General features: G+C 44.8%; 1 protein-coding gene across 1 annotated transcript in view; it reads right to left on the bottom strand.

Moving 5' to 3' along the window:
* The window catches only part of TBC1D5 (TBC1 domain family, member 5), a 303171-nt gene that overhangs the window by 199488 nt on the left and 81796 nt on the right, over positions 1-21887 (bottom strand). The window contains exons 3-6 of the mRNA XM_006883338.1: positions 17511-17619; positions 15814-15903; positions 15638-15712; positions 14077-14144 (exon numbers count right to left, since the gene is read on the bottom strand). Coding sequence (XP_006883400.1) covers positions 14077-14144; positions 15638-15712; positions 15814-15903; positions 17511-17619 — 342 coding nt within the window. The remainder of the gene's footprint in view (positions 1-14076; positions 14145-15637; positions 15713-15813; positions 15904-17510; positions 17620-21887) is intronic.

A 21887-nucleotide genomic window follows, 5' to 3' on the forward strand; every position in this document is an offset into this window, starting at 1 on the left:
GCATAATTAAGTAAGAAGGACAGATACAGGGGAATTCTCAAAAGGAAGTAACAGTTTTGTTTGCAGGGCAAAGACAAGGCCATCTGCCTCTTGAAGTTACTTTACAAGTATGAAAAAGAGCTCAAGTTCTGTGAAGATCCAGGCTGAAAGAGAGTTTGAAGACTTTGTGAAGTCCTTAGCTGGTAAGGAGCCGAGACACAGATCAATCACTAAAGGCTGCAGTGCACCCAGGTAGCCCAGCCGGCAGGGCAGAAAACATGCCACGCTGCCTCTCCTGTTATGAACGGGCCAGGGAAAGGCTGCTGGTGCTGGGTGCCTCCCAGTAAGCCGTGAGCTCAAGCCAAAGAAAAGGAAACACTGGCTAGTCTGCTTCCTCCCCTGACCGGTTATCAATCAGGTGACTGATGCGTGGGAAGTAGATTGGGATGTCTCGTTGATCTCACTGGAAGTAGACTTCCTCCTAATCCGAGCTGGAAGCTCCACTGTGATGTGTGCGGCATCCCAGCATCAAGCCTCACTGTGGATGGCGGATGGCGGATGGTGGATGGCGGTGTCTGTGCTTGTACTAAGAAGCACTGGCTGGGAGAAGGCTGCTATCTGCTGAATGGAGGGCAGTACTGGGGAGCGAAACGCATTCAGCAAAGTGCCCTGAGTTTAGAGTCACACAGAAGAAACCTAAGTTAGGAAGCTGATGAAGACCACACAGCTTTTACACCACACAGCAAGTTTTCTGCAACAAAACTTTGCAGACATCAAATCTGAATGCAGTGTAAACACCAGGATCAGAGACAAGAGAGAGAAGTGTCAACCACCACCAGGTGATTGCAAGTCACAGCGACCCTGTGAACAGCAGGTCTGAGTCTTGCTGTCCACAGAGCTCTGCGGCTTCAATCTCCATCATGGACCGGCCAGGGGAACACGGCGTGGTTGACGCTCTGCGGCTTCAATCTCCATCATGGACTGGCCAGGGGAACAGGGCGTGGTTGACAATCAAGAATGGTGCGCCTCAGGCCACACCTATTCAACCTGCATGCTGAGCAAACGATCTGAGAAGCTGCACTCTAAGAAGGAGAACGTGGCATCAGGATCAGAGGAAGACTCATCAACAACCTGTTATGCAGGTGACATGACCTTGCTTGATAAATGTGAAGAGGACTTGAAACACTTGCTGCAGAAGATACAACGCTACAACATTCAATGCGGCTTATATCTCAACATCAAGAAGGCAAAAATCCTCACCAATGGGCCAACCGACATCACCATGATCGATTCTGTTGTTGTTGACTGCCTTTGAGTCAAACACGACCCTGTGAAAAAAAGGCCTGAAGCCCTTCTTCAACTATCGACATTTGTCAAAGTTGATAAGAGTTTCCGGAGGCAAGTTGTTTAGGAAGTGGATGCCACTCCTGCTTCCAAACCTGTCACAGAATGTTGTTGGTTGAGTCACCTGTGATGCACAGTGAACCTATGAACCCTTCCCTGTCCTGAGTCACTCTCACTAATTCTGACACACCAACTCCCATCACCCCACTCACTGTATCAATCCATCTTATCCAGGGTCTCCCTCCCTCTCCTGCACTGTCCATCCACCCTTCCAAGCATGATGTCCTTCTCCAAGGAAGAATTTCTCCCAGCTACATGCCCAAAGTAAGTGAGGCGGACAGAGGAAAAAAAAAATTGAAAGTGTCAATGATTTCACTGGCCCCATAATTAATTCCCAGGGCAGGAGCTGTCCAGAAATCAAAAGATGTGTTTCAGTGGGAAAAATCTGCTGCCAAGGACCTTTTTTATAGTCCTAGAGAGCAATGAGGTCAGTTTAAGGGCTAAGGTGTGCATGATCCAAGCCATGACATTTACATTGCTTCATATGCATAAGGGTAGAGTTTAACAATGGCTATGGAAGACGAAAAAACCAAAAAAACAAAATGTGATGCCTTAGAATTGAGGTGTTGGCAACAAGTAGTGAAAACCCTGTGGAGTTTCAAAAGAACAAACAAATCAATTCTGGAACAAGTGCCACCAGGGTGCCCCTTGGAAGCAAGGAGGGTGAAACTGTCTCACATTCTGTGGTGGTGATTTCAGTAGGGGACAGGCCTTGGACAAATACACCATGGTGGGAAAGGTGGACGGTGATGAGGAGAAGGACCCTCGATGAGATGGTGTGGCAGTGTGACAGCACACCAGGCTGGAACACGCAGGCATCATGGGATGGCAGTGGACACGGCATGGTTTTCATCTGCTGCTCCCAGAGCTGCTATGCACGGGACTGGGGGCCCTGCACAAAAAGCCAGGTGCATTAGAAACAGCCACAGTATCCTTACGATGCTACTAGAAAGCAGGGAGTGTTCATCTCAATAAATGCTCTATTTCTTCTGAATGATCTTTACTCATTCACATTAAGATCCAATTAATGTCTATATAAAGGAAGTTGCTGTTGTTGTTTTTTAAAACACACTTTTACTCTATAAATGTATCCTTCTGCTCTTTCCTCTGACTTCTTACAAAGCCTTTGTTCAAGAAATCAGATCCTGTATCCTACAGAAAATGTGCACATCCTGGGCTTTACTTAGTGGACCTTCACTGTGTTAGCTGACTTGTTTCTTAGCCCTGTATTTCATATAGGGCACTCTGGTGGCCTAGTGGCAAGAAACTGCGCTGCAATCCCGAAGGTACAAGTTGCACTGTGTGAGAAAGATGAGCAATCTCCCCCAGAGGGTCAGCTACAGATTGGTTCTGGCTTTACGGTACACAACAACAAAAACAGCAACACCACACCTCATACAATATGGTCAGTGAGACTGCAAGAGCTCAGCAGAGTCAGGTCACCTTTTGACAAGATTTTCCATGGGTGGTGAGACAGTTTTAGAACGTACTTTCATAGTCTTCCCATCAAAAAGTGGGAATCGAATTCTCCTGCCTTGGAATTCACGGCAGCAGCACCGAGGAGTTCGCATGGATAAAATGTGGTGTGAGTGATGCTGTGACGAGGCTTGCTCCGTGCCATCTCTCTTGGACCCCTTCCTGAACCTACCCAGCATGCCGTGAGGAGCCAGGCAGCTCACTGAAACGCCACGGGGAAGTGTTCCCGCCACGGCACACCACCAACAGCAAGGCTGGGGTGGAGCAAGATGCTAGAAGATTCCAGGCCCCAGTCTTCAAGGCTCTCGGGTGACACCGCACAGGGCAGAGCCGACCTACGCAGCCCACTCAAGTTGCAAAAAAGTAATGACAGAGGACAAGATGGACTGACGGAGTGACTAGAACGACGCCCTCGAGTGTATCAGGTCTTGTGAGAATGGGAGGGGCAGGGCCAGGCTCACACTGTTGACCATACAGTCACTATAAGGCATAGCTGACGGCGTCGGCCACCAACACCAAATAACTAAGCAAGTGGGTTACAGGCCTCCACTGGGAAGCACACAATGTTTGCAGGGGTTTCCTGTTGTTTTCCATACTGGGAAACCTGCTGTTCAGTGCCCTGAAATCCTGGTTCACTAAAAGCCAAACTGAATTCATTGCTGGGGAGCTGACCCCAGTTCAGCTGCCCTCCAGCCCGGACCGGACGTGCTCCCCGGAGCTCCGGCCCTGCGGCCCTTGCGGACATCCGGCCTGTCTCTTTCTAAGTGGTGGGGGTACAGACTGGGGACCTTGGGGTTTACAGCCAAGGCTCACCCTCGGCGCCCACAGAGTCCTCTGAGGACGCAGCAGAGTGGGTAGGTGACAGCAAGCCACCTTCACAGTGACGGAGGGAACCTGGTCGGGCCCTGTGCCACCCCCGCTTGCCTTCACCCACTGCGGCTGCCGCCGAGTCACTTTAACTCCCTGAGGGCTTCCTTTCTGGGCTGACCTGTTTCCCCCAGAATGATGTCTTCGTCCAGGGATTTTTTTTCCTGACCGATAACTGCTCAAAATACACGAGCCCAGGTCTTACTCGCTCTGCTGCTACAGGGCTCTCCGGCTTCACTTCTCCTGAGACAGAGGCAAGTCCTTCTGGTGGGGCCTGGTTCATTCAAAACTCTTAGTCAACTCCACAATTCAAAGGCCCCCGTTCTTCCTTGGTCTTCCTTAGCCATGTGAGGTTGTAAAGCTGACTCTGCAGTTCTGAAACTCCTTCTTCCATCAAGTCGTTACTTATGGGACGTTCCCTCCATGGGTGTGAGAGCTCTGGCATTGCACACACTCGGGCACTGCACACAAGGCGGTTCGCGGTGAATACACACACACACCGCGTCACCGGCAGTCAGAATCCAGCGAGGACCCCGGCTGCAAAGATGGGCGATCTCCTCCCACTGGGTTTGAGCCGCCGAAAACCCGAGACAGGTGCAGCTGTGGGCCAGCTCCAACTCAAAGGCAATGAGCAAGTGCGTGATACAGAATCGTTCACTGCTACAACCTTGGCTCACGGACACCTGCTGCAGACGTGTCTACACCACCATCTACCAATGATAAAATGACCACTAACTCTGCTGGTGGCTCAGGGGTAAAGAGATGAGCTGCCAACCGAAAGGTGGTAAGTTTGAATCCCTGCAGGAGAAAGACAGACGGGTGATCTCCTCATATGCCAGAATCGACTTTCCTCTGAAAACCCGCCGGAGGGTCAGTTATGAGTTGGTTCCAACTTGACACAGATGAGAACAAAAGCAAGATGGACTTCTGGCAAGTGGACTTCTGCTAAGCCGACGGTTGTGTGTGTGTGTGCACTGTGGCTGCCTGACCTCCCAGGAGTGTGAGGGCAAGAGCTGAAGGTGAACTTGAGCGTGCTGATAGCCAAGCTCCTGAAGGGAGTCGGTGGGAGCGACATTCAACAGGTAAGACGCAGCTCACGGCACAGACAATAAAGGCCGCCGGCAAACACGTGGGCTGTCGGTGAGCAAGGCTTCTCAGATAGGAGAGAAACAAAAGGAGTATTTCCTAAGCAAGAAAAGGGTTAAGGGGGAAAAAAGTAAACGATAGAGGGCTTTGTCACTGCATTTAGCACATAATTAGGTAATTAGAAGTATTAAAACAGACAAAGCACTGGGCCCAGATGAATTACTCAAGATGCAAGTATTCAATATGATGCCCCAAGGGGAAAAATAAAGCCTTGGTGAGGTTTTATAATCAAGCAGTAGACAGACCAGCACAGATTCTTGAAGGAGTAATACCTACGCTATGGCCTGACTTCAGAAGGCAAAGCAAAACAAGCACTCTTCTAAAATTTAAAACAAGCTGATGTAAACTCCCTAGAATGATATTAAACACCAAAATAACTATTACACCTAACTGTGGTTTATTGTTTTAGTAAAGGAATACTGAAAATCAAACCGAAAGCCACAGGGAGGAATAATCATCTGGTGAGGGAATGACGGAGCCTCGCCCACCGCTCTCTGGCCCTGAGCTTCCCGCTCGGGGTGGCTGGCGTCACCGTCCTGTCCTCCTGGTCAACCGTTTGCCCCCACCACCCCCAGCTCTTCTTCCATGCACGAAGCTCCACGTAACGTCCCAGCTTTCTTTTCAGTTGTGACTTTCATGTGACTGCGTTGGTCAATGGAATGAAAGCAAAAGTAAGGTGTGATCCCAAAACGTCCCTGCCGCGTTCTATCTCTATTTCTCCTTCCAGGTGGACAGAGTGGGCAAGATAGTCAGCAAGCACTGGGGAGCTGAATGTAAGGTGAGGGCGTTTTGAAAACTGCCTCACAATTATTTCATACACCACCATCCTTCTGAGGTGATGACACAAAACCGTACCGCTTCTACTCAGCTCTTTCCCTCTAGAATCACCACCAGCGAAGGAGAGTGGAATGTGTGCTCCGTCTATCATGAGGGTGCTGAGGGGGCCAGGGGGAGGGTTTCTATTTCTTTGTGTTGTGGTGTAATCCACAGAGGCGGCTGTAGTCTTGGGTCTAAGTAAATGATTTTAAGTCTTCACTTTCTGTAAGCAAGGCGGTGCCGTCTGCACAGGACCGTGTACTTAGCTTCTCCTCCGGTCCTGACGCCCTCCCTACTCCTCTTTGTCCAGTCTATCTTCTCAGGTGTTCAGCTCAGGGTACAGAACAAGCAGGGGCGATCGGACAGTACATGCCAGGCACACACCTCTTCTGCTTTGAAAGCACACACTAGCTCGTTGTTCTGTTTGAGCAACTGCTTCTTGGTCAGTTTAGACTTTGGGTGTCAGCACAGTTATATGTGCTGGAATTCCCATTCTTCTCAATAGCAAACTGGACTGAAAGACGTGCAAGCCTGCCTCACTCTACACAACAGGGAGTGATCCTTCTCTCCTGGGGATACTTCAAGACTGGATGTTCCCTTACCAGTCAAGGAACCTTCCTTTTCAAAAAAAGGTTTGGGGTGAACATTTACACGACAGAGCCATGATTTGATTCAGTGACTCCTACACATGGTGAGTTATCCCAACGTCAGCCTCCTTATGGCCTGACGACTCATAACTATAATAGTGTCAAAACAACCGGAACATAACCAAGCGGAGAACGTGACGGCTCAGGAGCTCCAGAGGCCGGAGCTGCCGGACGCCACGCACTAATGCCCGGGTGCTCAAGGACCAGGGTACAGGAGGACAGCCAGCACGTCACCGAGACAGCAACCATTCTTCAAAAGTGCCAAGACCACTAACGAACCAGAAGAATGTCTGGTGAGAATTTATATGCTTTAACGGAACAGAAATATGAAACAGAAACGTCTCCACGGGGGCAGGACAGCGTGCACATACGTACAGATGTGTGCCACCACCTTCAATGTCATCAAGTAAGGAGGGTCTACAGGCCTTTGACAGAAGCATTGTTTCTTGTATTACTGAAAATCTGTTTCTCTCTAATATTTAAGAAACACACACGCACACACACACACACGCTGCCGACAATTCTGAGCGAGCGGCTTGTGTTGTTGTTTCCACTTCCTCGGCTGTGAACAAGTGCATATTGCGAGGGCTGCTCGTGTGTGCACAAGCGTGGACTCTACAGGAAATCAAATCACAACACGACGCCAAGCACACCCGCCCCGCGTGTGCTGCCGTCCACCGCGGAGACTGCAAATACAAACACAAGCTGCTACTTCGCTGTGATCACACAAAGATGGCAGCTTGTCGGGTTTTTTCCTTCTTCTTCTTCTTTTTTTTTTTTTCATTTTAACATTTTAACACTGGGCAGATTGTCTGCATTAACACACACTAAAATCAATTCTGCTCTGAAATTGCCTGTAAAAAAAAATCTTCCTTCCCTGAGGAATTCGCTTTTTATTTAAAATTTTTTTTTAATGGGTTTGGAGAAAATTGTGTAAAAGATACCAACATTTTGGATATTTTTAACTTTTTTACCAAAGTGTGAAAGTCAATATTGGGCCAGTGTACTGGCAATATTTCTCCAAAATCAATCTATAAGTAAGATAAACTTTAAGTTAAAAAAAAAATTCAACAGGTATCTTCTGTAAAATTAATTTTGTTTTCTTCAATATAAGAAAAATTATAGAGCCTAATTTCTAATTGCATATTACATGATAATTACATTTGACTAAAAGGTCAAATTGCGAACTATTACTATAAAAATTTCCAGTGATTTCTTAATACAGAGAAAGGCAATAAAATTAAATAGTTAACATAAACAATTTCTAAATGCTTACTAGGAATAAGAAATACAACTCCCATATCTACATCTTATATGACTGATATTATATCATCCACAGATGATCACAGCACCGGGCCGCGTAACTTCCAGTAGTGATGAAAACACAGTGTGTGTGTGTGTGAATTGTCCAAAACAGCTGGCCACAGCCCAAGAAATGTGGCTAATGTTTATGAAAAACAGAATTCTAAAGTTTAATTCATTTTAATTTAAAGAACCATGGGGGTTGGTGTGTTGGAGTCAGTGAGACTGACTCAGGACGGGGCAGGCTTCAGGGCTGCTTGTACACAGGGTCGCTGTAGGCTGCAGGTGACTTGACAGCACATAATAACAAATACATGTGGATAGTTCCTAACCTAACAAATTAGAAGACATTAACAGAGTTTTTAAAAGGGTAACTTTAAGAATTATAAATGAATCCACATCAAACATCAGATGTAACGCTACAAAAGAGAATGGGAAGGAGGTCAAGTTTGATTAAAGGGCTATGTGAAACTGTGTCTTAGGCTTGGCCTACAGGCTCAGGATATAGAAAAGGAAACATTGAGATGAGAACTCTAAAAATGTAACCATATCTTAAGAGCTTCAAGGAGGAAAGAGACTAATTAAATGATCCAGGAGCTGCCTGGCGTGTTAGCTACAGTAACCAGAAACACAAGAGACCAGAAACTGGAGGGGGTGAGCAAATCCAACGACCAACCAGACAAGTTTTTAAATATAGTCAAAGTTATAATGATAAAAGTGAAGTAAGTTAGAGAATCTCACTATTTGAGGGGGGAGGAGAGAGAGAACATTTGAAGAAAGATGAGACTACTTGGCAATAGCTTACAAATATGTTAATGTGCAAATGATATTAGAGACACTGTATGTACATATATATTTAGACTAGACCTTGACAGACCAAATAACAGACTTCTTTGGCATTTAATATAGAAATGGTATTTTAATCTGAACCCATCATTTACCATCATTTTAAATAATACAGAATTTCATTTAACTTTCCAAGGCATGAAAAACTGGTTCAGATTGGACAACTTGAGGTCTGAATTAGAAATGCTATAAATTGAGGCTTTTTGATTTACCTTGAGATTATAAGTGTTTTTTAAGAATAAAAATGGAAATAATAGCAATCTCATTAGTTGCGATAAGGAGTAATTAATTGAAATGAACGTAAAATCCTCAGAGGTAAAAAGGGTTAGAGGAATAAAGGAGTATTAAAATGAGTTGAAAGTGGAGATCATATTAACACTGAGACATATCCAAATCGAATACATTTAGTAGTGACAGTAACTACACCTTCTAAGATCAACTTATCTCATTGAAACCAAGACTAGAAGGCTGATAACTGTTACTTTTTTTAAAAGTGCCTGAGAAGGTGATGGAGATGCTGCTAACTGAAGCACAGTGATCAGTGGCCGGCATGAGGATGGACCGAGCAGTGAGCCCCTGCCCCGTCCACTCGTGGAGGGCAGTGACCAAGCAGACCTTGGGCCACGACTGCCACCTCCCGCCCTGTCCACTCGCGGTGGGCAGTGACAAAGCAGGCCTCGGGCCACGACTGCCACCTCCTGCCCAGTCCACTCGTGGTGGGCAGTGACCAAGCAGGCCTCGGACCACGACTGCCACCTCCCGCCCCGTCCACTCGTGGTGGCCAGTGACAAAGCAGGCCTCGGGCCCCGCGTGCCCCCAGGGGCGTCCCTCATCCGCACCAGCAGCCCTTGGACTGTAACCACATTTTTCTTGTCTCTGTGGTTCTTTCCCCTTGTGCTTGTCTTATTTTGCCTGCTTTCTTTATTTGACTTTGATCTTGTAACAGGCCCATGGAACCTTGAACTCAACCTTTCCGGGGCCCGCCACGCTGTGAGATGGATACAACTGTACTGAACACATTCCCAACAAAAGATGACCAAACAGAAGCAAATAATATCATAAGTAAGGCTCCAGAAAAATATGTTGCTATATGCTGCCGAGACAGAAGTGGCTCACAGCTGAGCCCCTCACTGGTTTCTACGGCTGTACACAGCACAGGGGGAGACCGCCCACACTGTCCCAAGAGCTGCAGGTAGATCTGAACCGAGGTGACAGAATTCTCTACCACTAGGTCATGAGAGTTTCCTGTAGAACACAGAACAGGCAACGATTCTTTCTAACTGCAGCATGGACAACAATGCTTGGACACAGTGATGAACTCAGAGCGTGAAGCATCAGTTGTGAGGAACAGGGATTGGTGGAGAGGAACGGAATTCCAACAGAAGAGAGTACAAGCACAGAGCCGAATCAGGAAAACACAAAACCTGCCCAGAGGCTCTGGTCTGAAACTGGGCTGGGCGTGTGTGAGGGGGCCTGGGCAAGCCCATTCTTCTGCACACCAGGGCGCTTGGAGATTAGGGAATAAGCAAGTGAGTGGCATGATGAGAAATATTAGTTATACTCAGTAGTTGGGCTGTAACACATAGATGAACCCAAAGGCAATGACACTAAATCATTAACAAGTAATTGAACAAGAGTCACTAGTTAGGAGAGTTTGGTGAATGGCGGGAGGGAGAGGAAAAGAAAAGAAAAGTCCATGAATTAAACACAATGAAAATAAATTACTGTATGTGAATCAGGAAAAAAATTAAAAAAAATATTTACTAGTTAAGAGGCAAAAAAATGAAGTATCCCCCCCCAAAAAAAATGGATTAAAAGCAATGAATATGAGAAAAGTGCATATAATCTCCCACTAATTTGAATTTAAGAAGCCCGGGTATATAATCTCCCACTAATTTGAATTTAAGAAGCCCGGGTATGGCAAGTGGTGTACAGTGACAGCTCCCCAACCTAGAGAACAGCAGGTCAGACTCGGCTGGCAGCTCTGTGGAAGAGAAGGCCTAGCGGTCTGTACTCCTCCTGAGGTAAGCGAGTTGTTGTTGTTGTTATGTGCCGTCGGGTCGCCTGCGACTCATAGCGACCCTATGTACAAAAGCCCTAAATTCCGCTCTATCCTGTGCCAATCGCACTGTCTCTGACACTCCCATCCCAATTATCCCAGTCACTGAATCAATTCACCTCATAGAGGGCCTTCCCCTCCTGCGCTGTCCCTCCACCCTCCCAAGCATGATGTCCCTCTCCAAGGACCAGTCTCTCCTCACAACATGTCCAAAGTATGTTAGACGGAGCCTCAGAATCCTTGCCTCCAAGGAGCCACCCGGTTTAACCCTTTCCAGGACAAATCTGTTTGTTCTCCTAGCAGTCCATGGTATTCTCAATACTCTTCTCCAGCACCACAGCTCAAAGGCATCAAATCTCCTTCTGTCCTCCCTGTTCATTGTCCAACTCTCTGATGCATAACAAGTGATTGTGAAGACCATGACCTGTATCAGACGCACCTTAGTCTCCAGAGAGACACCATTGCTCTTCAGTACTTTGAAGAGGTCCCTAACAGCTGACTTTCCCATGGCAATGCGCCTTTTAATTTCCTGGCTGCTGGTGCCAAGACTGTTGACTATGGAGCCAAGCAAACTAAAGCTGTGTACAATCTCAATCTCTTCACCATCCATGAGGTAAGTGAGTATGTCAAGCTAATGCAAAAGACCTCACTCACCTCAATCCACTCTGTTTCCGGTTTTCTCTGGGGCTCTGATTCCTCTGACACATTTTCATTTTAAAGTAGAAAGTGACTAATTACATACGTAGCAGAGCCTAACCACAGTCCTTACCCACAGTGTTTGGGACTAGAGAGAGAGAGAAATGTCAGGGACCAGATGCCATGGCCTCCTAAGAACACCAGTCCTCTTCCTGTGGACATGGACTGGAGGGCAGCCAGGCGGGGATGCACGAGGATGTGGGCAGCATCACGAGACACCAGTGCTTTCCAGAGAACTGGCTCATTCACATATCCCAGCGATTCAGTCACTAAAAACTACACAATGTGTTACTGCTTACAGTTGAAACATAGCTAATTTAGGCTCTACAATAACCCCTGAGGTACTCAGTGTTATCCCCATTTTACTGAGGACAAAACCAGAGGGAAAATGTGCTGGAAGTAACTTGGCAAAGATCATAGCATGTATCAGCTAGAATTTATCTTTGGATAGAGCAGGATTTAGGGCTATTGGACCTAGCATTGCTACGAGTCGCACATTACAACAACAACAAAAACAAATGTCATCTCCTTTCCATCAAGTGACCAGAAAAAATAAGGTCTAACGTGTAAAATCCATAATGTTAAGTTTTAAATAAGTCACCGCTCTTAATCACATGGGAAAGCCAGAGAAGAGGTTCCCTAACAGCTCAAGTTACTTCAAAACCTAAGAAATAAGGAAAGTGGGAACAGGCATGACATCTGTAAGTTAATTCAATCAGAAGAGAGTCAAATGTAAAAAAGCAAGAATTAAATTTTCCTAGAGATACCAGTGTAATTACTATATAATATGCTCTTAGTCAGAAAATAAAAGCACATGCTTTGAGTAATTAATTATTAAAAATTGACAAAACTTATTATGCCCAAAGCATGCATGTCAATGATGAAGAAAGCAACATTTTTACCAGTTTGTGCAGCCTGATAAAGACCATGAACTGATAACCACTGCGGACCAGAAAGTGAGACCTGGAAACAAAAGGGAAGGATCGTGAGCTGGAAAATACCAGCTCTGGTATAGAAATGACATCAGAGGCCACATGACAGAGCCATGCAGTTGCAATGACTGATTCATCACAAATACTTTCCTTATTAACAACATAACCAGCCACTATTGACAATGACCTCACCAGAAGGGACACAAAGGAAGCAAATTAATAAATCTATGGAAGGAGATGAAAAAGTTTAATATCATCAATGAGAACAAGGCATATCATTAACTGCCTATGTACAAGTTCCAGGTGAAGCTGAGGAAAAAGAAAAAAAAAAGTCAAGAGTCAAAGTATGACCTTAATGATAACCCACTTGAATTGACAGACTATTTAAGACAAGGTATGTTATAATGAAACTAAAGGCCCGAAACTAGATAAATTATGAAAAGACAGAATGTATGAAGAAACCAAAAAGTTATTTAATATGAGAGGAAAGAGAGAAAAGACAGAAATGGATGTTAGAAGAATCTGGGGCTCAATCTTGAACACACAGAATCTAAAGGAAGGGAAGGGATGATGCCAGAGACATGGAGCTAGAAGCCAGAGGGAAGGGCGCACCTTAAGAGTTCACAGGGTGGAGAACATGGAGTCCACATAGGTTGCATTACTGAAGGACGTATACACCACAAAACTGAATGACATCAAGAGAAGAAGAAAGGAGTACACAGAGTTGCCTTATAAAAACCCGGGTAGACATGTAAGTATCTCGGGGAACAGTAAATGAATGAGAGCAAATGCCTATGAAAGGAAATCGCAGCTGGGATAAAACACAAGGCTCCAGGAGCTGGTGGAGTTCCAAGTGAGAGGCTTCAAATAGCATAGCATCGATAGCCTGTGCTACTCAGAGGATCGAACCCCGCTTGGAGACACTTAGGAAGAAACACTGGTGAAGATTCAAAATGACGTTGTGCAGTACGGACAATAGCTCAGTATCCAGGAGACAAATCCTTAACCACTGAATCAATCCACCACATCACGATAACCAGGGACAAGAGCTTTCCAAGGATTTCATTTTCCTTGGGCTCCCAATCAATTCCCATGGAAGCACCAGTCAAGAACTCAAATGGCACGCAGGCTGGGGTGCTGCCAGGATGTTTTTTTTTTTTTTATTTTTTTTTTTTTTTTTTTCTTTTTTTTCTAGGCTGTTTTTTAAACGCTAAAGCATAAGGAGGACCCACACGCATGGTAGTATCTCTGGTTGTTTTATATGGTTGTGAAGCTGGACAATGAGTAAAGAAAGAGAGAAAAATTAGTTCCTTGGAATTACGGTGCTGAAGAACATGAATACACCACTGAGGGCCAGAGCCCAGGCAAAGCAGTTCCGGAAGGCGTGTAGGTACAGAGCCCTTCGGCAGGAAGGATGGCGAGGTGTCACTGCACACGTGTTGGTTTATGATCAGAAGAAGACAGTCCCGAGAGGCAGACCAGGTGCTTGGTAAAGAAGTTCAGCACAAGCACAGGAGAGCCCTCAATGAGCTGGACTAACACAGGGGACATCAGCAATGGCCACGATGGGCTCGAGGGGGCCGCGAGAACGAGGACAGTTCAGGAGAACGAGGACGCTGCATATTCCCTGTCCACGGAGCACGTAAGGCTGGGAACCAACTCAAGGCACCCGGCAAGAGCAACAAATTACAAGATAATCAGCATTTTAATACGGTCTTCTGAGAAACTGAACAATGAAACATATACTCTAAGAACGGAAAAGAAGTCTTTCTTATAAAATATAGGCCTGTGTGTGCAGAATATTGCATTCATTTAAGACTCCCCGACAGAATTTCTTTTTACTCGAGTTCCAAAGCGGTGACACCATTTGAGTCACTGAGAGGAACTAGCTGCTTGTTCTACGTACGTTCTCTTGACATCTTGTTCAATCATTGATCGGAGTTCTTTATCTTGGAAGAACTTGTTCCAAAGACTCTGAAATAAGGAGAACAATCAGCTTAAAACCCCAACGATTAACAATTATTACTGAAAACTATTAATTTAAATTAGTAAGTTTTACCTTTCTCAGAATCATGATTTCACATTGCAAATAAGGAACTCAAGGATAAAGTATATAAAATCTAGCTTAACCTCAAAAAGTGTTTCACATAATAGCAATCCTTCCAGGGTGATAAGACTATATTCTTTGTCTAGAAGGAGTTCGGGTGGGAGAGGATGAAACCAAGTCTCTCCTTGGAGGCTAGAATTTTGAAGCTCTGTCTCACATACTTTGGGCATGTGGCCAGGAGAGACCGGTCCTTGGAGAAGGACATCAGGCGCAGAAGGGTGGATGGACAGAGCAGGAGAAGATGACCCTGAACGTGATGGATTGATACAGTTACTGGGGCAATGGGGGCGCTATGGGTTGCAGGTGACTCAATGGCACATAACAACAACAATCTGTTTATAATCTATTTAAATGAAACAAAGTCTGCCAGGACTACCAATCCATTCGGCTGATGTCAGTGATCGGAGGCCAAAGAGTTCTAGCAATAAGCAGCCTTGGACTCCCAGCACAAGTAGAAAGAGGTGTAAAGTTTTCTTCAAAGCTTGGCTTTATAATTCACTCTATTTTTAGGTACTTAAAAAAAGATGTAAATTTAGTTATACTTTTAAACATTTAGGGAAATATTATCTAGCCACTGCCCCACCTGGAAGCCAGCACACACTGCTGGCCCACTGCCTTTCTAAATAGGGGGCCAAATACAATCAATTCACTCCCGATGGCTGATAAACATTCCTCAGCACTGCTAGGGAGTTATAGTGCCAACCCAAAGACACACGGTTGACACTGACCAGGCGCTCTGGGGGAGAAAGATGGGCCGTCTCTCTCCAAATGTGATCTACAGCCTCTGAAAACCAATGGACGGTCAGCTATGAGTTGGTTCTGACTCAACGGCACTGAGTTACGAGATACGAGACTACAATATACTGATCACATGAATCAGACGAAGAAACACTCACACTCTGCATTACATACTAAATGATGAGCATCAACTGCTGAGATGTGAATCCTTTAAGTGGAATTATGCTACATTTTTAAAAAAGTTTTCACAGATCCACGACAGACTCTCCCTTTCTTTCTGGGAGCTGGCCCTGTTGCGAAGTCCTTTCTATTTTTATCACGCAGAGACTCTGCAGCTCCCCGCGAGGCCTTCCACACGTCTCCAGTCCTTTCTCGTTTATCCTTAGATCTCACAGACCCTCGTTCCACAGGAACAGAGGATAAACTTCCCGTCGCATTATGCATATAGGAGAGAATCATTCCCATCAGATTCAGGGTGGGTAAAGGAAACGGTGAACACAGAAACCATGCTCTCACGGTGATTCAGGTAAACATTCTCAGGAGCACATTCTTCTTTTTTTAACAAGCATATTCTTACGGGTAAAGAGGTGAGGGGCAGTGAGCACATCAAGCCAAGCCTTACCCCTTCATCCTGGGAAAGGGGATTATTGATCATCAAGTCCTGCTGGCCGACAGTTTTCCTCGGGTTTGTGATGTGCTGGTGGGGACACAGAAATCACATGCTCAGACAAGGCTAAGAGGCGACAGGATCTGAAGCGCACAGAAGAAAACCACCCCATTAACGAGAAGTCAACTTACGATTTCTTTAATGTTGCTATACCAGCCTCGTAATTCTTTAACTCTACTTATCCACTGACTTTTATCTTGAGGAAGAACACAAAGAAAAAGCTGTAAGGAAAAAAAAGAAAAGAAAGGACAATTTCTATAAATCTCTTAGCAGTAAAATGTGATTTTTTTTTCTACTTCTATGCCCAACTGAAATATATTCATATTCACACTATTTTCACATTCATCTCTCTCATTGTAGCTCCCATTCATTTACATTTAGGAATATATATAATACATGCAATTAAAAAAAGCAATTAAACAGAAACAGAAGATCCCCAAAACCTATACCACAAGTGGAATCAATCGTCCCTCAAGATTAATATTAAAATTGAATGATAAAAAAATGGAGATTGAAGTATATATAATTCAGATACATGTAACTATTAACAGACTGTCCCACCATCAAGGTATCTGTACGGCTTCATAGTAAGCCCATAGGAGCCCCCACCCCCGGACTGCCCCTGGGAGTCTTGAGGCTGTAAATATTAATGGGGAAGAATGAGATGTTTAGGGACATTAATAAGCATAAGGTTCAGAATTTCAAGGTTCATTTTTGTTCTAAAATAAACAGGCAACGGACAGAGAGCAGTTTAAGGACACAGTCTAAAAGTGAACTAGATCCCGTTACAGCAGAAATTGTAATCCACGGCTTATGAAAATAACAAGCATCTCTAAAAAGACAAATTTTATTTAATTTAGTTTAATACAGCATTAAAATAAATCTGGATTTGGCCTTGTTTTTAGCACAGAAAGGACACTAAAAGTTAAACAAAAGGGAGTCGGGGTGGGGCACAAATATTTGTGTACAAATATTCTAGCAGCAGGTCTCCTGCGTTTACTGCCAACAGAAGAAAAATGTATTTTAATTATTAAATCTAAATTATTAAATCTAAAAGTGTCTAATAAATCATGTGTTTCTTACTGTCTTTACTTGCATACTTAGTATGCTCAAATACTGCAAATAACCCTAAAAACTTTTGACAGAAGTTATTTCTGCAAAGAGTCCAAGCCTAAATTAATTACAGGAGAACAAAAAGGGACATTAGTTCACAGTAATTAAAAGGTAACTGCCAACTATTCTTATTAGTGTGGGTAGCCAAGGCTCTTTCTCTTGCAAACACTTAACTTCCTTCCGCTTTTGCTTGTCATTCTTCCACTTTGTGTTTCCAGAGCTTAAAAAAAGGTGAAACATTCCTTCCATCTGCTCTGGATGAGGAGGCAAGGTGAGGGTGCAGAAATGCTGGCACATGCCAAGGTGGGCATCCCAGACACTCCTGCCCTCACCGGCCACTCCAGGGTCCCTGGGATAGCCCCCAGGGGTGGAGAGCCTCCACTCTGACTTCTGCACCTTCTAGGACATGCAGGCAGTCACTGCACTGATATCCCACTGCCAGCAGGGACTCGGGACAGGGACCCATCCCATGAGTGAAAGTCTCCTAATCACAATAGGAAGGAACAACAGTGTGAAACATCAAGTCTATGAACTTGGTGAGCAAACCAAAATAAAAGAAACAAGGGGCGGGGCGAGTCTCCTGAACGCCAGGGGATGGCCAGAACCTGGAAGTGTGACCTCGGGGAGGACCCAGGTCCCAGCAGCGGGCTCCCCGCCTCAGGTAGGGCATTGACAGGGGGCCCCCACAGACCGTAAAGAAGTCTTTTCTTCTTACCTTCCAGCAAACACTGCGGAACCTGCTGCTTCTCAGCTGCCCATTAATCCCCTTCAGCCTTATTGTTGCCAAGTAATTGCTGTTTACAAACAGGTCTTCCCACTCTCTCCTAGAAGCCAGAAACCAAAACACACGAGGACCCTTTTGTTAAAAATCCTCTGCTTGGAGAAGACTGTTACAGCAAATCCATTTTAAAGAAACCTAAGGAATGCAACTTTTAAAACGTGTCTATTTCGTTGTGTACTGTTTCTGAATGCATGGCTGTCTTTTTGGACACAGTTCTTCTGTCGATTTAATGAATATGTAGATCTCTATAATGATGCCAGCTACTGAAATTCATAATGTCTATGGAGGCTATTCTATTTCCTCTAAAATGGTGATAGTGCAGTTCAGTGAATAAACAAGAAAAAAATTGTAAATTACTAGAAGCATATGACTGCTCTGGCCAGTGACAAAGATACACCTGCCCTAAAAAATAGCCACCAAAAAATGTGAGCTGTGGGCTAGACTGGCTTCTCACACCAAATACCTGTTTCAGTGAATCTGTTTCCCTCCATGTCAGGAGGGGCAGCGAAGAAGAATAGAAGACTACTTTCTTGAACTTTTACTGCTATTTACTATTGAAATCTCGGCAACTCCTTTCTACACGATCAGTTTCAAAATTTTAACAGGTGCGGGCGAATTTGAAAAAACATCAAAAAATGAAAAAGCCTCACTGGATAAACTGTTAAAGGCAAGCTTGTGTACCTAACCGTACCTATGTCTGCCGAGAAAAACGACTGAAATATGCCTCCCAGGCACGCAGACACCAGGGGCCTAACACCTGCGCCTCATTAATATACAAGGAAATCTGCTCTACTGGGAAACAATTGGAAATTAATTGTCCCAAACCATTTACTGAGTGTGAATAAAGAAATTAGCCCTGTATTTCCTGTATCTTGCAGTAAACCAAACAGCAAAAATTACTTGTCCACAGTTGAGGTGAGCATTTTCAATTTATAAAACTCTCCTCAAATTCCAAAAGGCTATGATAAAATAAATTCAACATTTATCATGTGCTGTCAACACTGAGATCCTGGCAAGCTCCTAAGGTGGTTCGAAAGCTCTCGGTCACCCGCCTGTCCACAGGCAGGTCACACTGGCCACACCTCAGTCCTCCTCCGAAAGGCCAGTCGGTGCAGCTGATGTGAGCCTGACACATGAACACACGCACGCACACAAAGCAAGCCCCATCCTCTCTCCCGACTTCCAGGGGAGAGACTGCGGCAATGGCCCACGCTCTGGGCTGACACTGGCAGGAGACTGTGGCTTCAGCACCACAGCGTTGACCCTGGATGCCACTGAACCCTTTGCCGGGGGGGACAGTGGTTAAGGATTCATATCCCCAGTCCCCACTGAAGAACTACACCCCTGAACCACGACTCCACAGAAACAGCTTATTCTCATTTCTCCAGACGTAACAGAGAACAAGATTTCATTCTGTATTTTAATTTACATTTTCATGATTAGTGCAATGGGAAAATGTCTCATGCTTTTCAGTAATTTTGAATCACTTCTTCAAAGTTTTCTGCCTTGTTTCCATTTTAAGACATGCTGAATAGCAGCTTAGCCGCGATGGACATCACAGATGCGTGCCTGCGTTCAAATCCAAGTACCGCTACTTACCAACATCTGTGTAAACACGGGCAAGTGACTCCACTGCCCTGTGCCTCCATTTCCTCATGTGTCAAATAGAATCCAATACTGTCTATCTCAAAGAACTAAAAGAGTAAAGACATGAAAGTCCTGAGGAAGGTGTACAACATAATTAAAAAAAAATCTTTTTTTAATCTATACCTGTGTATCAATATTGAGTGTGTTTTTTTATTGACTGAGAGGAAGTCCTCACCCACAGAGACGTTACAGCTATTATGTCCGCCATATGCTTGTGCGCGCGCGCGCGCACACACACACACACACAGCCACACACCCAACTGTCTTAATTTTCAACACACTAAGATTTAATTGTGTTGAGGTTTAATATAGTTTCCATTGTTCTCGTTTTACCTTCCACTGTTTTCACGTTTAAACACTTCTTAGCCACTGTAAACAAAATGTCCAAATGTGAAATGTATTTCATGCCCCAAAGGTATTGTAACGGGTGAGGTCATGCAGTTCCATTTGTCTGAAAACAGTACCAGGACACTCCAGGTAAGACAGGGAAGTAGGGGTACCCGACCCCCAGGCTCCCCCAAACAGCCCTGCCCCCCAGTGAGTGGTGTGACCTGGACTGACAGCCTCAGGGTTGACAAGGACCCCATCAGGCCTACCAGCAACAGCCTCTAAGGCCAAGTTACATCCAACTCGGGTGGTTAAGGGGAATTCTTTGTCAGCTTAACTAGGGCCTCATGTCATTACAGTGTTGGTACAGAGGAACAGAGACAGACGCATATGAAAGGGAAACACAGTTTCCAAAAAGGAAAAGAATTTAAATTTATTCCTGGGCACTTATTGTTCCAATTTAGGTATAACATCTCAGACTGATGAAGTGTCCCGGCCTCGAAGCCACATGATAAACTCCTGATTGTCCTCCTCTTCTATGAACAGTCTCATCTGGAAACAGTGACGGAGAACAAATGTACTAATTTCTACACTTAGCGGAGGCCTCGAGGTAGGGCAGAGGGTTCAGCTCTGGGCTCCTGACTGGAACACTGGTGGTTAAAATCCACACAGGGTGCCTCCTAAGAAAGGCCTGGCTGTCTCCTTGTTATGGAGAGAGGGTCAACTCCACACAATGAGTTGCCATGATGGGCCAGTATGGACTACAAAGGAACTGCTTTCTTCTTAATTTTTTTTCTTATGTGCTTATTTTAAAAAGCATGAAAGAAGGGAGTAGACATATGAATACATCAACAATATGATTAATAATGCACTCCAGTAACACAAATGGAACAAACATCTTCTAACTTAAATACTAAAACACAAGATAAATAGTAATAGACTTCTTAAAGTAAAATGTTGAAAAGTACAATCCTCCTTAGGAAACTGGACAAAACAACTGGATTATATGATCCCAAATACAAACAGGAAAAGGACAGGGAATATGGAGGATTCGATAGTGGAATGTTATAGTTTTTCAAAAAAAGTAAGAAAGAAATAGTTTAAAAGCTTTGTTTCATATTAAATATGCATAATGTCTCTGTAATAATTTACAAAGTATGACAATGACATCATTAAAATGCTAATAAATATCTATTAGCGTAATTGTTTGAGTAAATCACTTCTAACCTCTCTGATAATCATCCAAGGGTAGGCATTTTTAATCCCTGTTAACAGATGAGGAAATTGAGGCTCAAAAAAAAGTAAATAACTTGTCTAGAGAGAAAAATGATTGAGAAACAGGAAAGGCATCTTCCTAGAGTAACACAGAAAATGAGTACCACTAAAATGGGTGGTGCTTTGGAAACTATCAGGGAAAACTTGTCTCCTGGCGTCAAGAGAAAACAGAAAAGCCAACATCAGTGAGTTTTCCTTAGAGTTTTAGCTTTCAAGTACCAAGGTCAAGGACAAAGTGAAGTTTGCATATACTGGACCTACTGGACAGAAAAAAAAGTCCTTATTTGTTAAACTGTGGTTAAGAATCTTCTGCAACATTTCAAGATGCAAACCCAGAGGTAGAGGGACCTAGGTCTTCAGGACTCAGGTGAGAAAGTACTCCTGCCCTCTAATGGCCACTACTCTGACTTGCAGGCACAGGGCCTTGAAAACAATCAGGGCCACTGGTCTACTAACTCAAAGGTTGGAAGTTCAAAGTCCCCAGCAGCCATGCTAGAAAATTATTGTTGTGGTTAGGTGCTGTCAAGTCAACGTGCAGAGCCGCTACAACCTGAACCCTGTCCTGTCCTGCGCCATCCTCACACTTTCTGACACACTACAGCCCAGGGGGCCAGCCACTGTGTCAGTCCACCTGGTTGAGGGTCTTCCTCTCCTTCACCGGCCTTCCTTCTTTCCTTCTCCAAGGAACAGCCTCTCCTAGCAACGTGTCCGAAGTATGTGACACGAAGCGTGATCACCTTCGCCTCCAAGGATCACTCCGGCCGCATGTTCTCCAAGACACATTTGCTAGAGAGAAATGAGGCGACTGCTCCTGGGAAGAGGTGTCCCCTTGTTGGCCAATGGAATGACCAGCTAGCTGCTCCTGGGAAGATGTGTCCCCTTGTTGGCCAAGGGAATGACCAGCAATGGCTGCCTTGGAAGCACTGAGGTCAGAATTCAGAGACTGACTGGGCTCATCAGAACAGAACACGATTTAAAAAGGCTGTCGTTCCCCCACTTCACTGATTTCATCTCCTTGTCAAAGATCAGTTGACCATAGATAGATGGGTTGATCTCTGGATT

The sequence above is a fragment of the Elephantulus edwardii genome, unplaced genomic scaffold, assembly GCF_000299155.1.
Source record: "Elephantulus edwardii isolate Elephantulus edwardi_28Jun2011 unplaced genomic scaffold, EleEdw1.0 scaffold00027, whole genome shotgun sequence".
Classification (NCBI taxonomy): domain Eukaryota; kingdom Metazoa; phylum Chordata; class Mammalia; order Macroscelidea; family Macroscelididae; genus Elephantulus; species Elephantulus edwardii.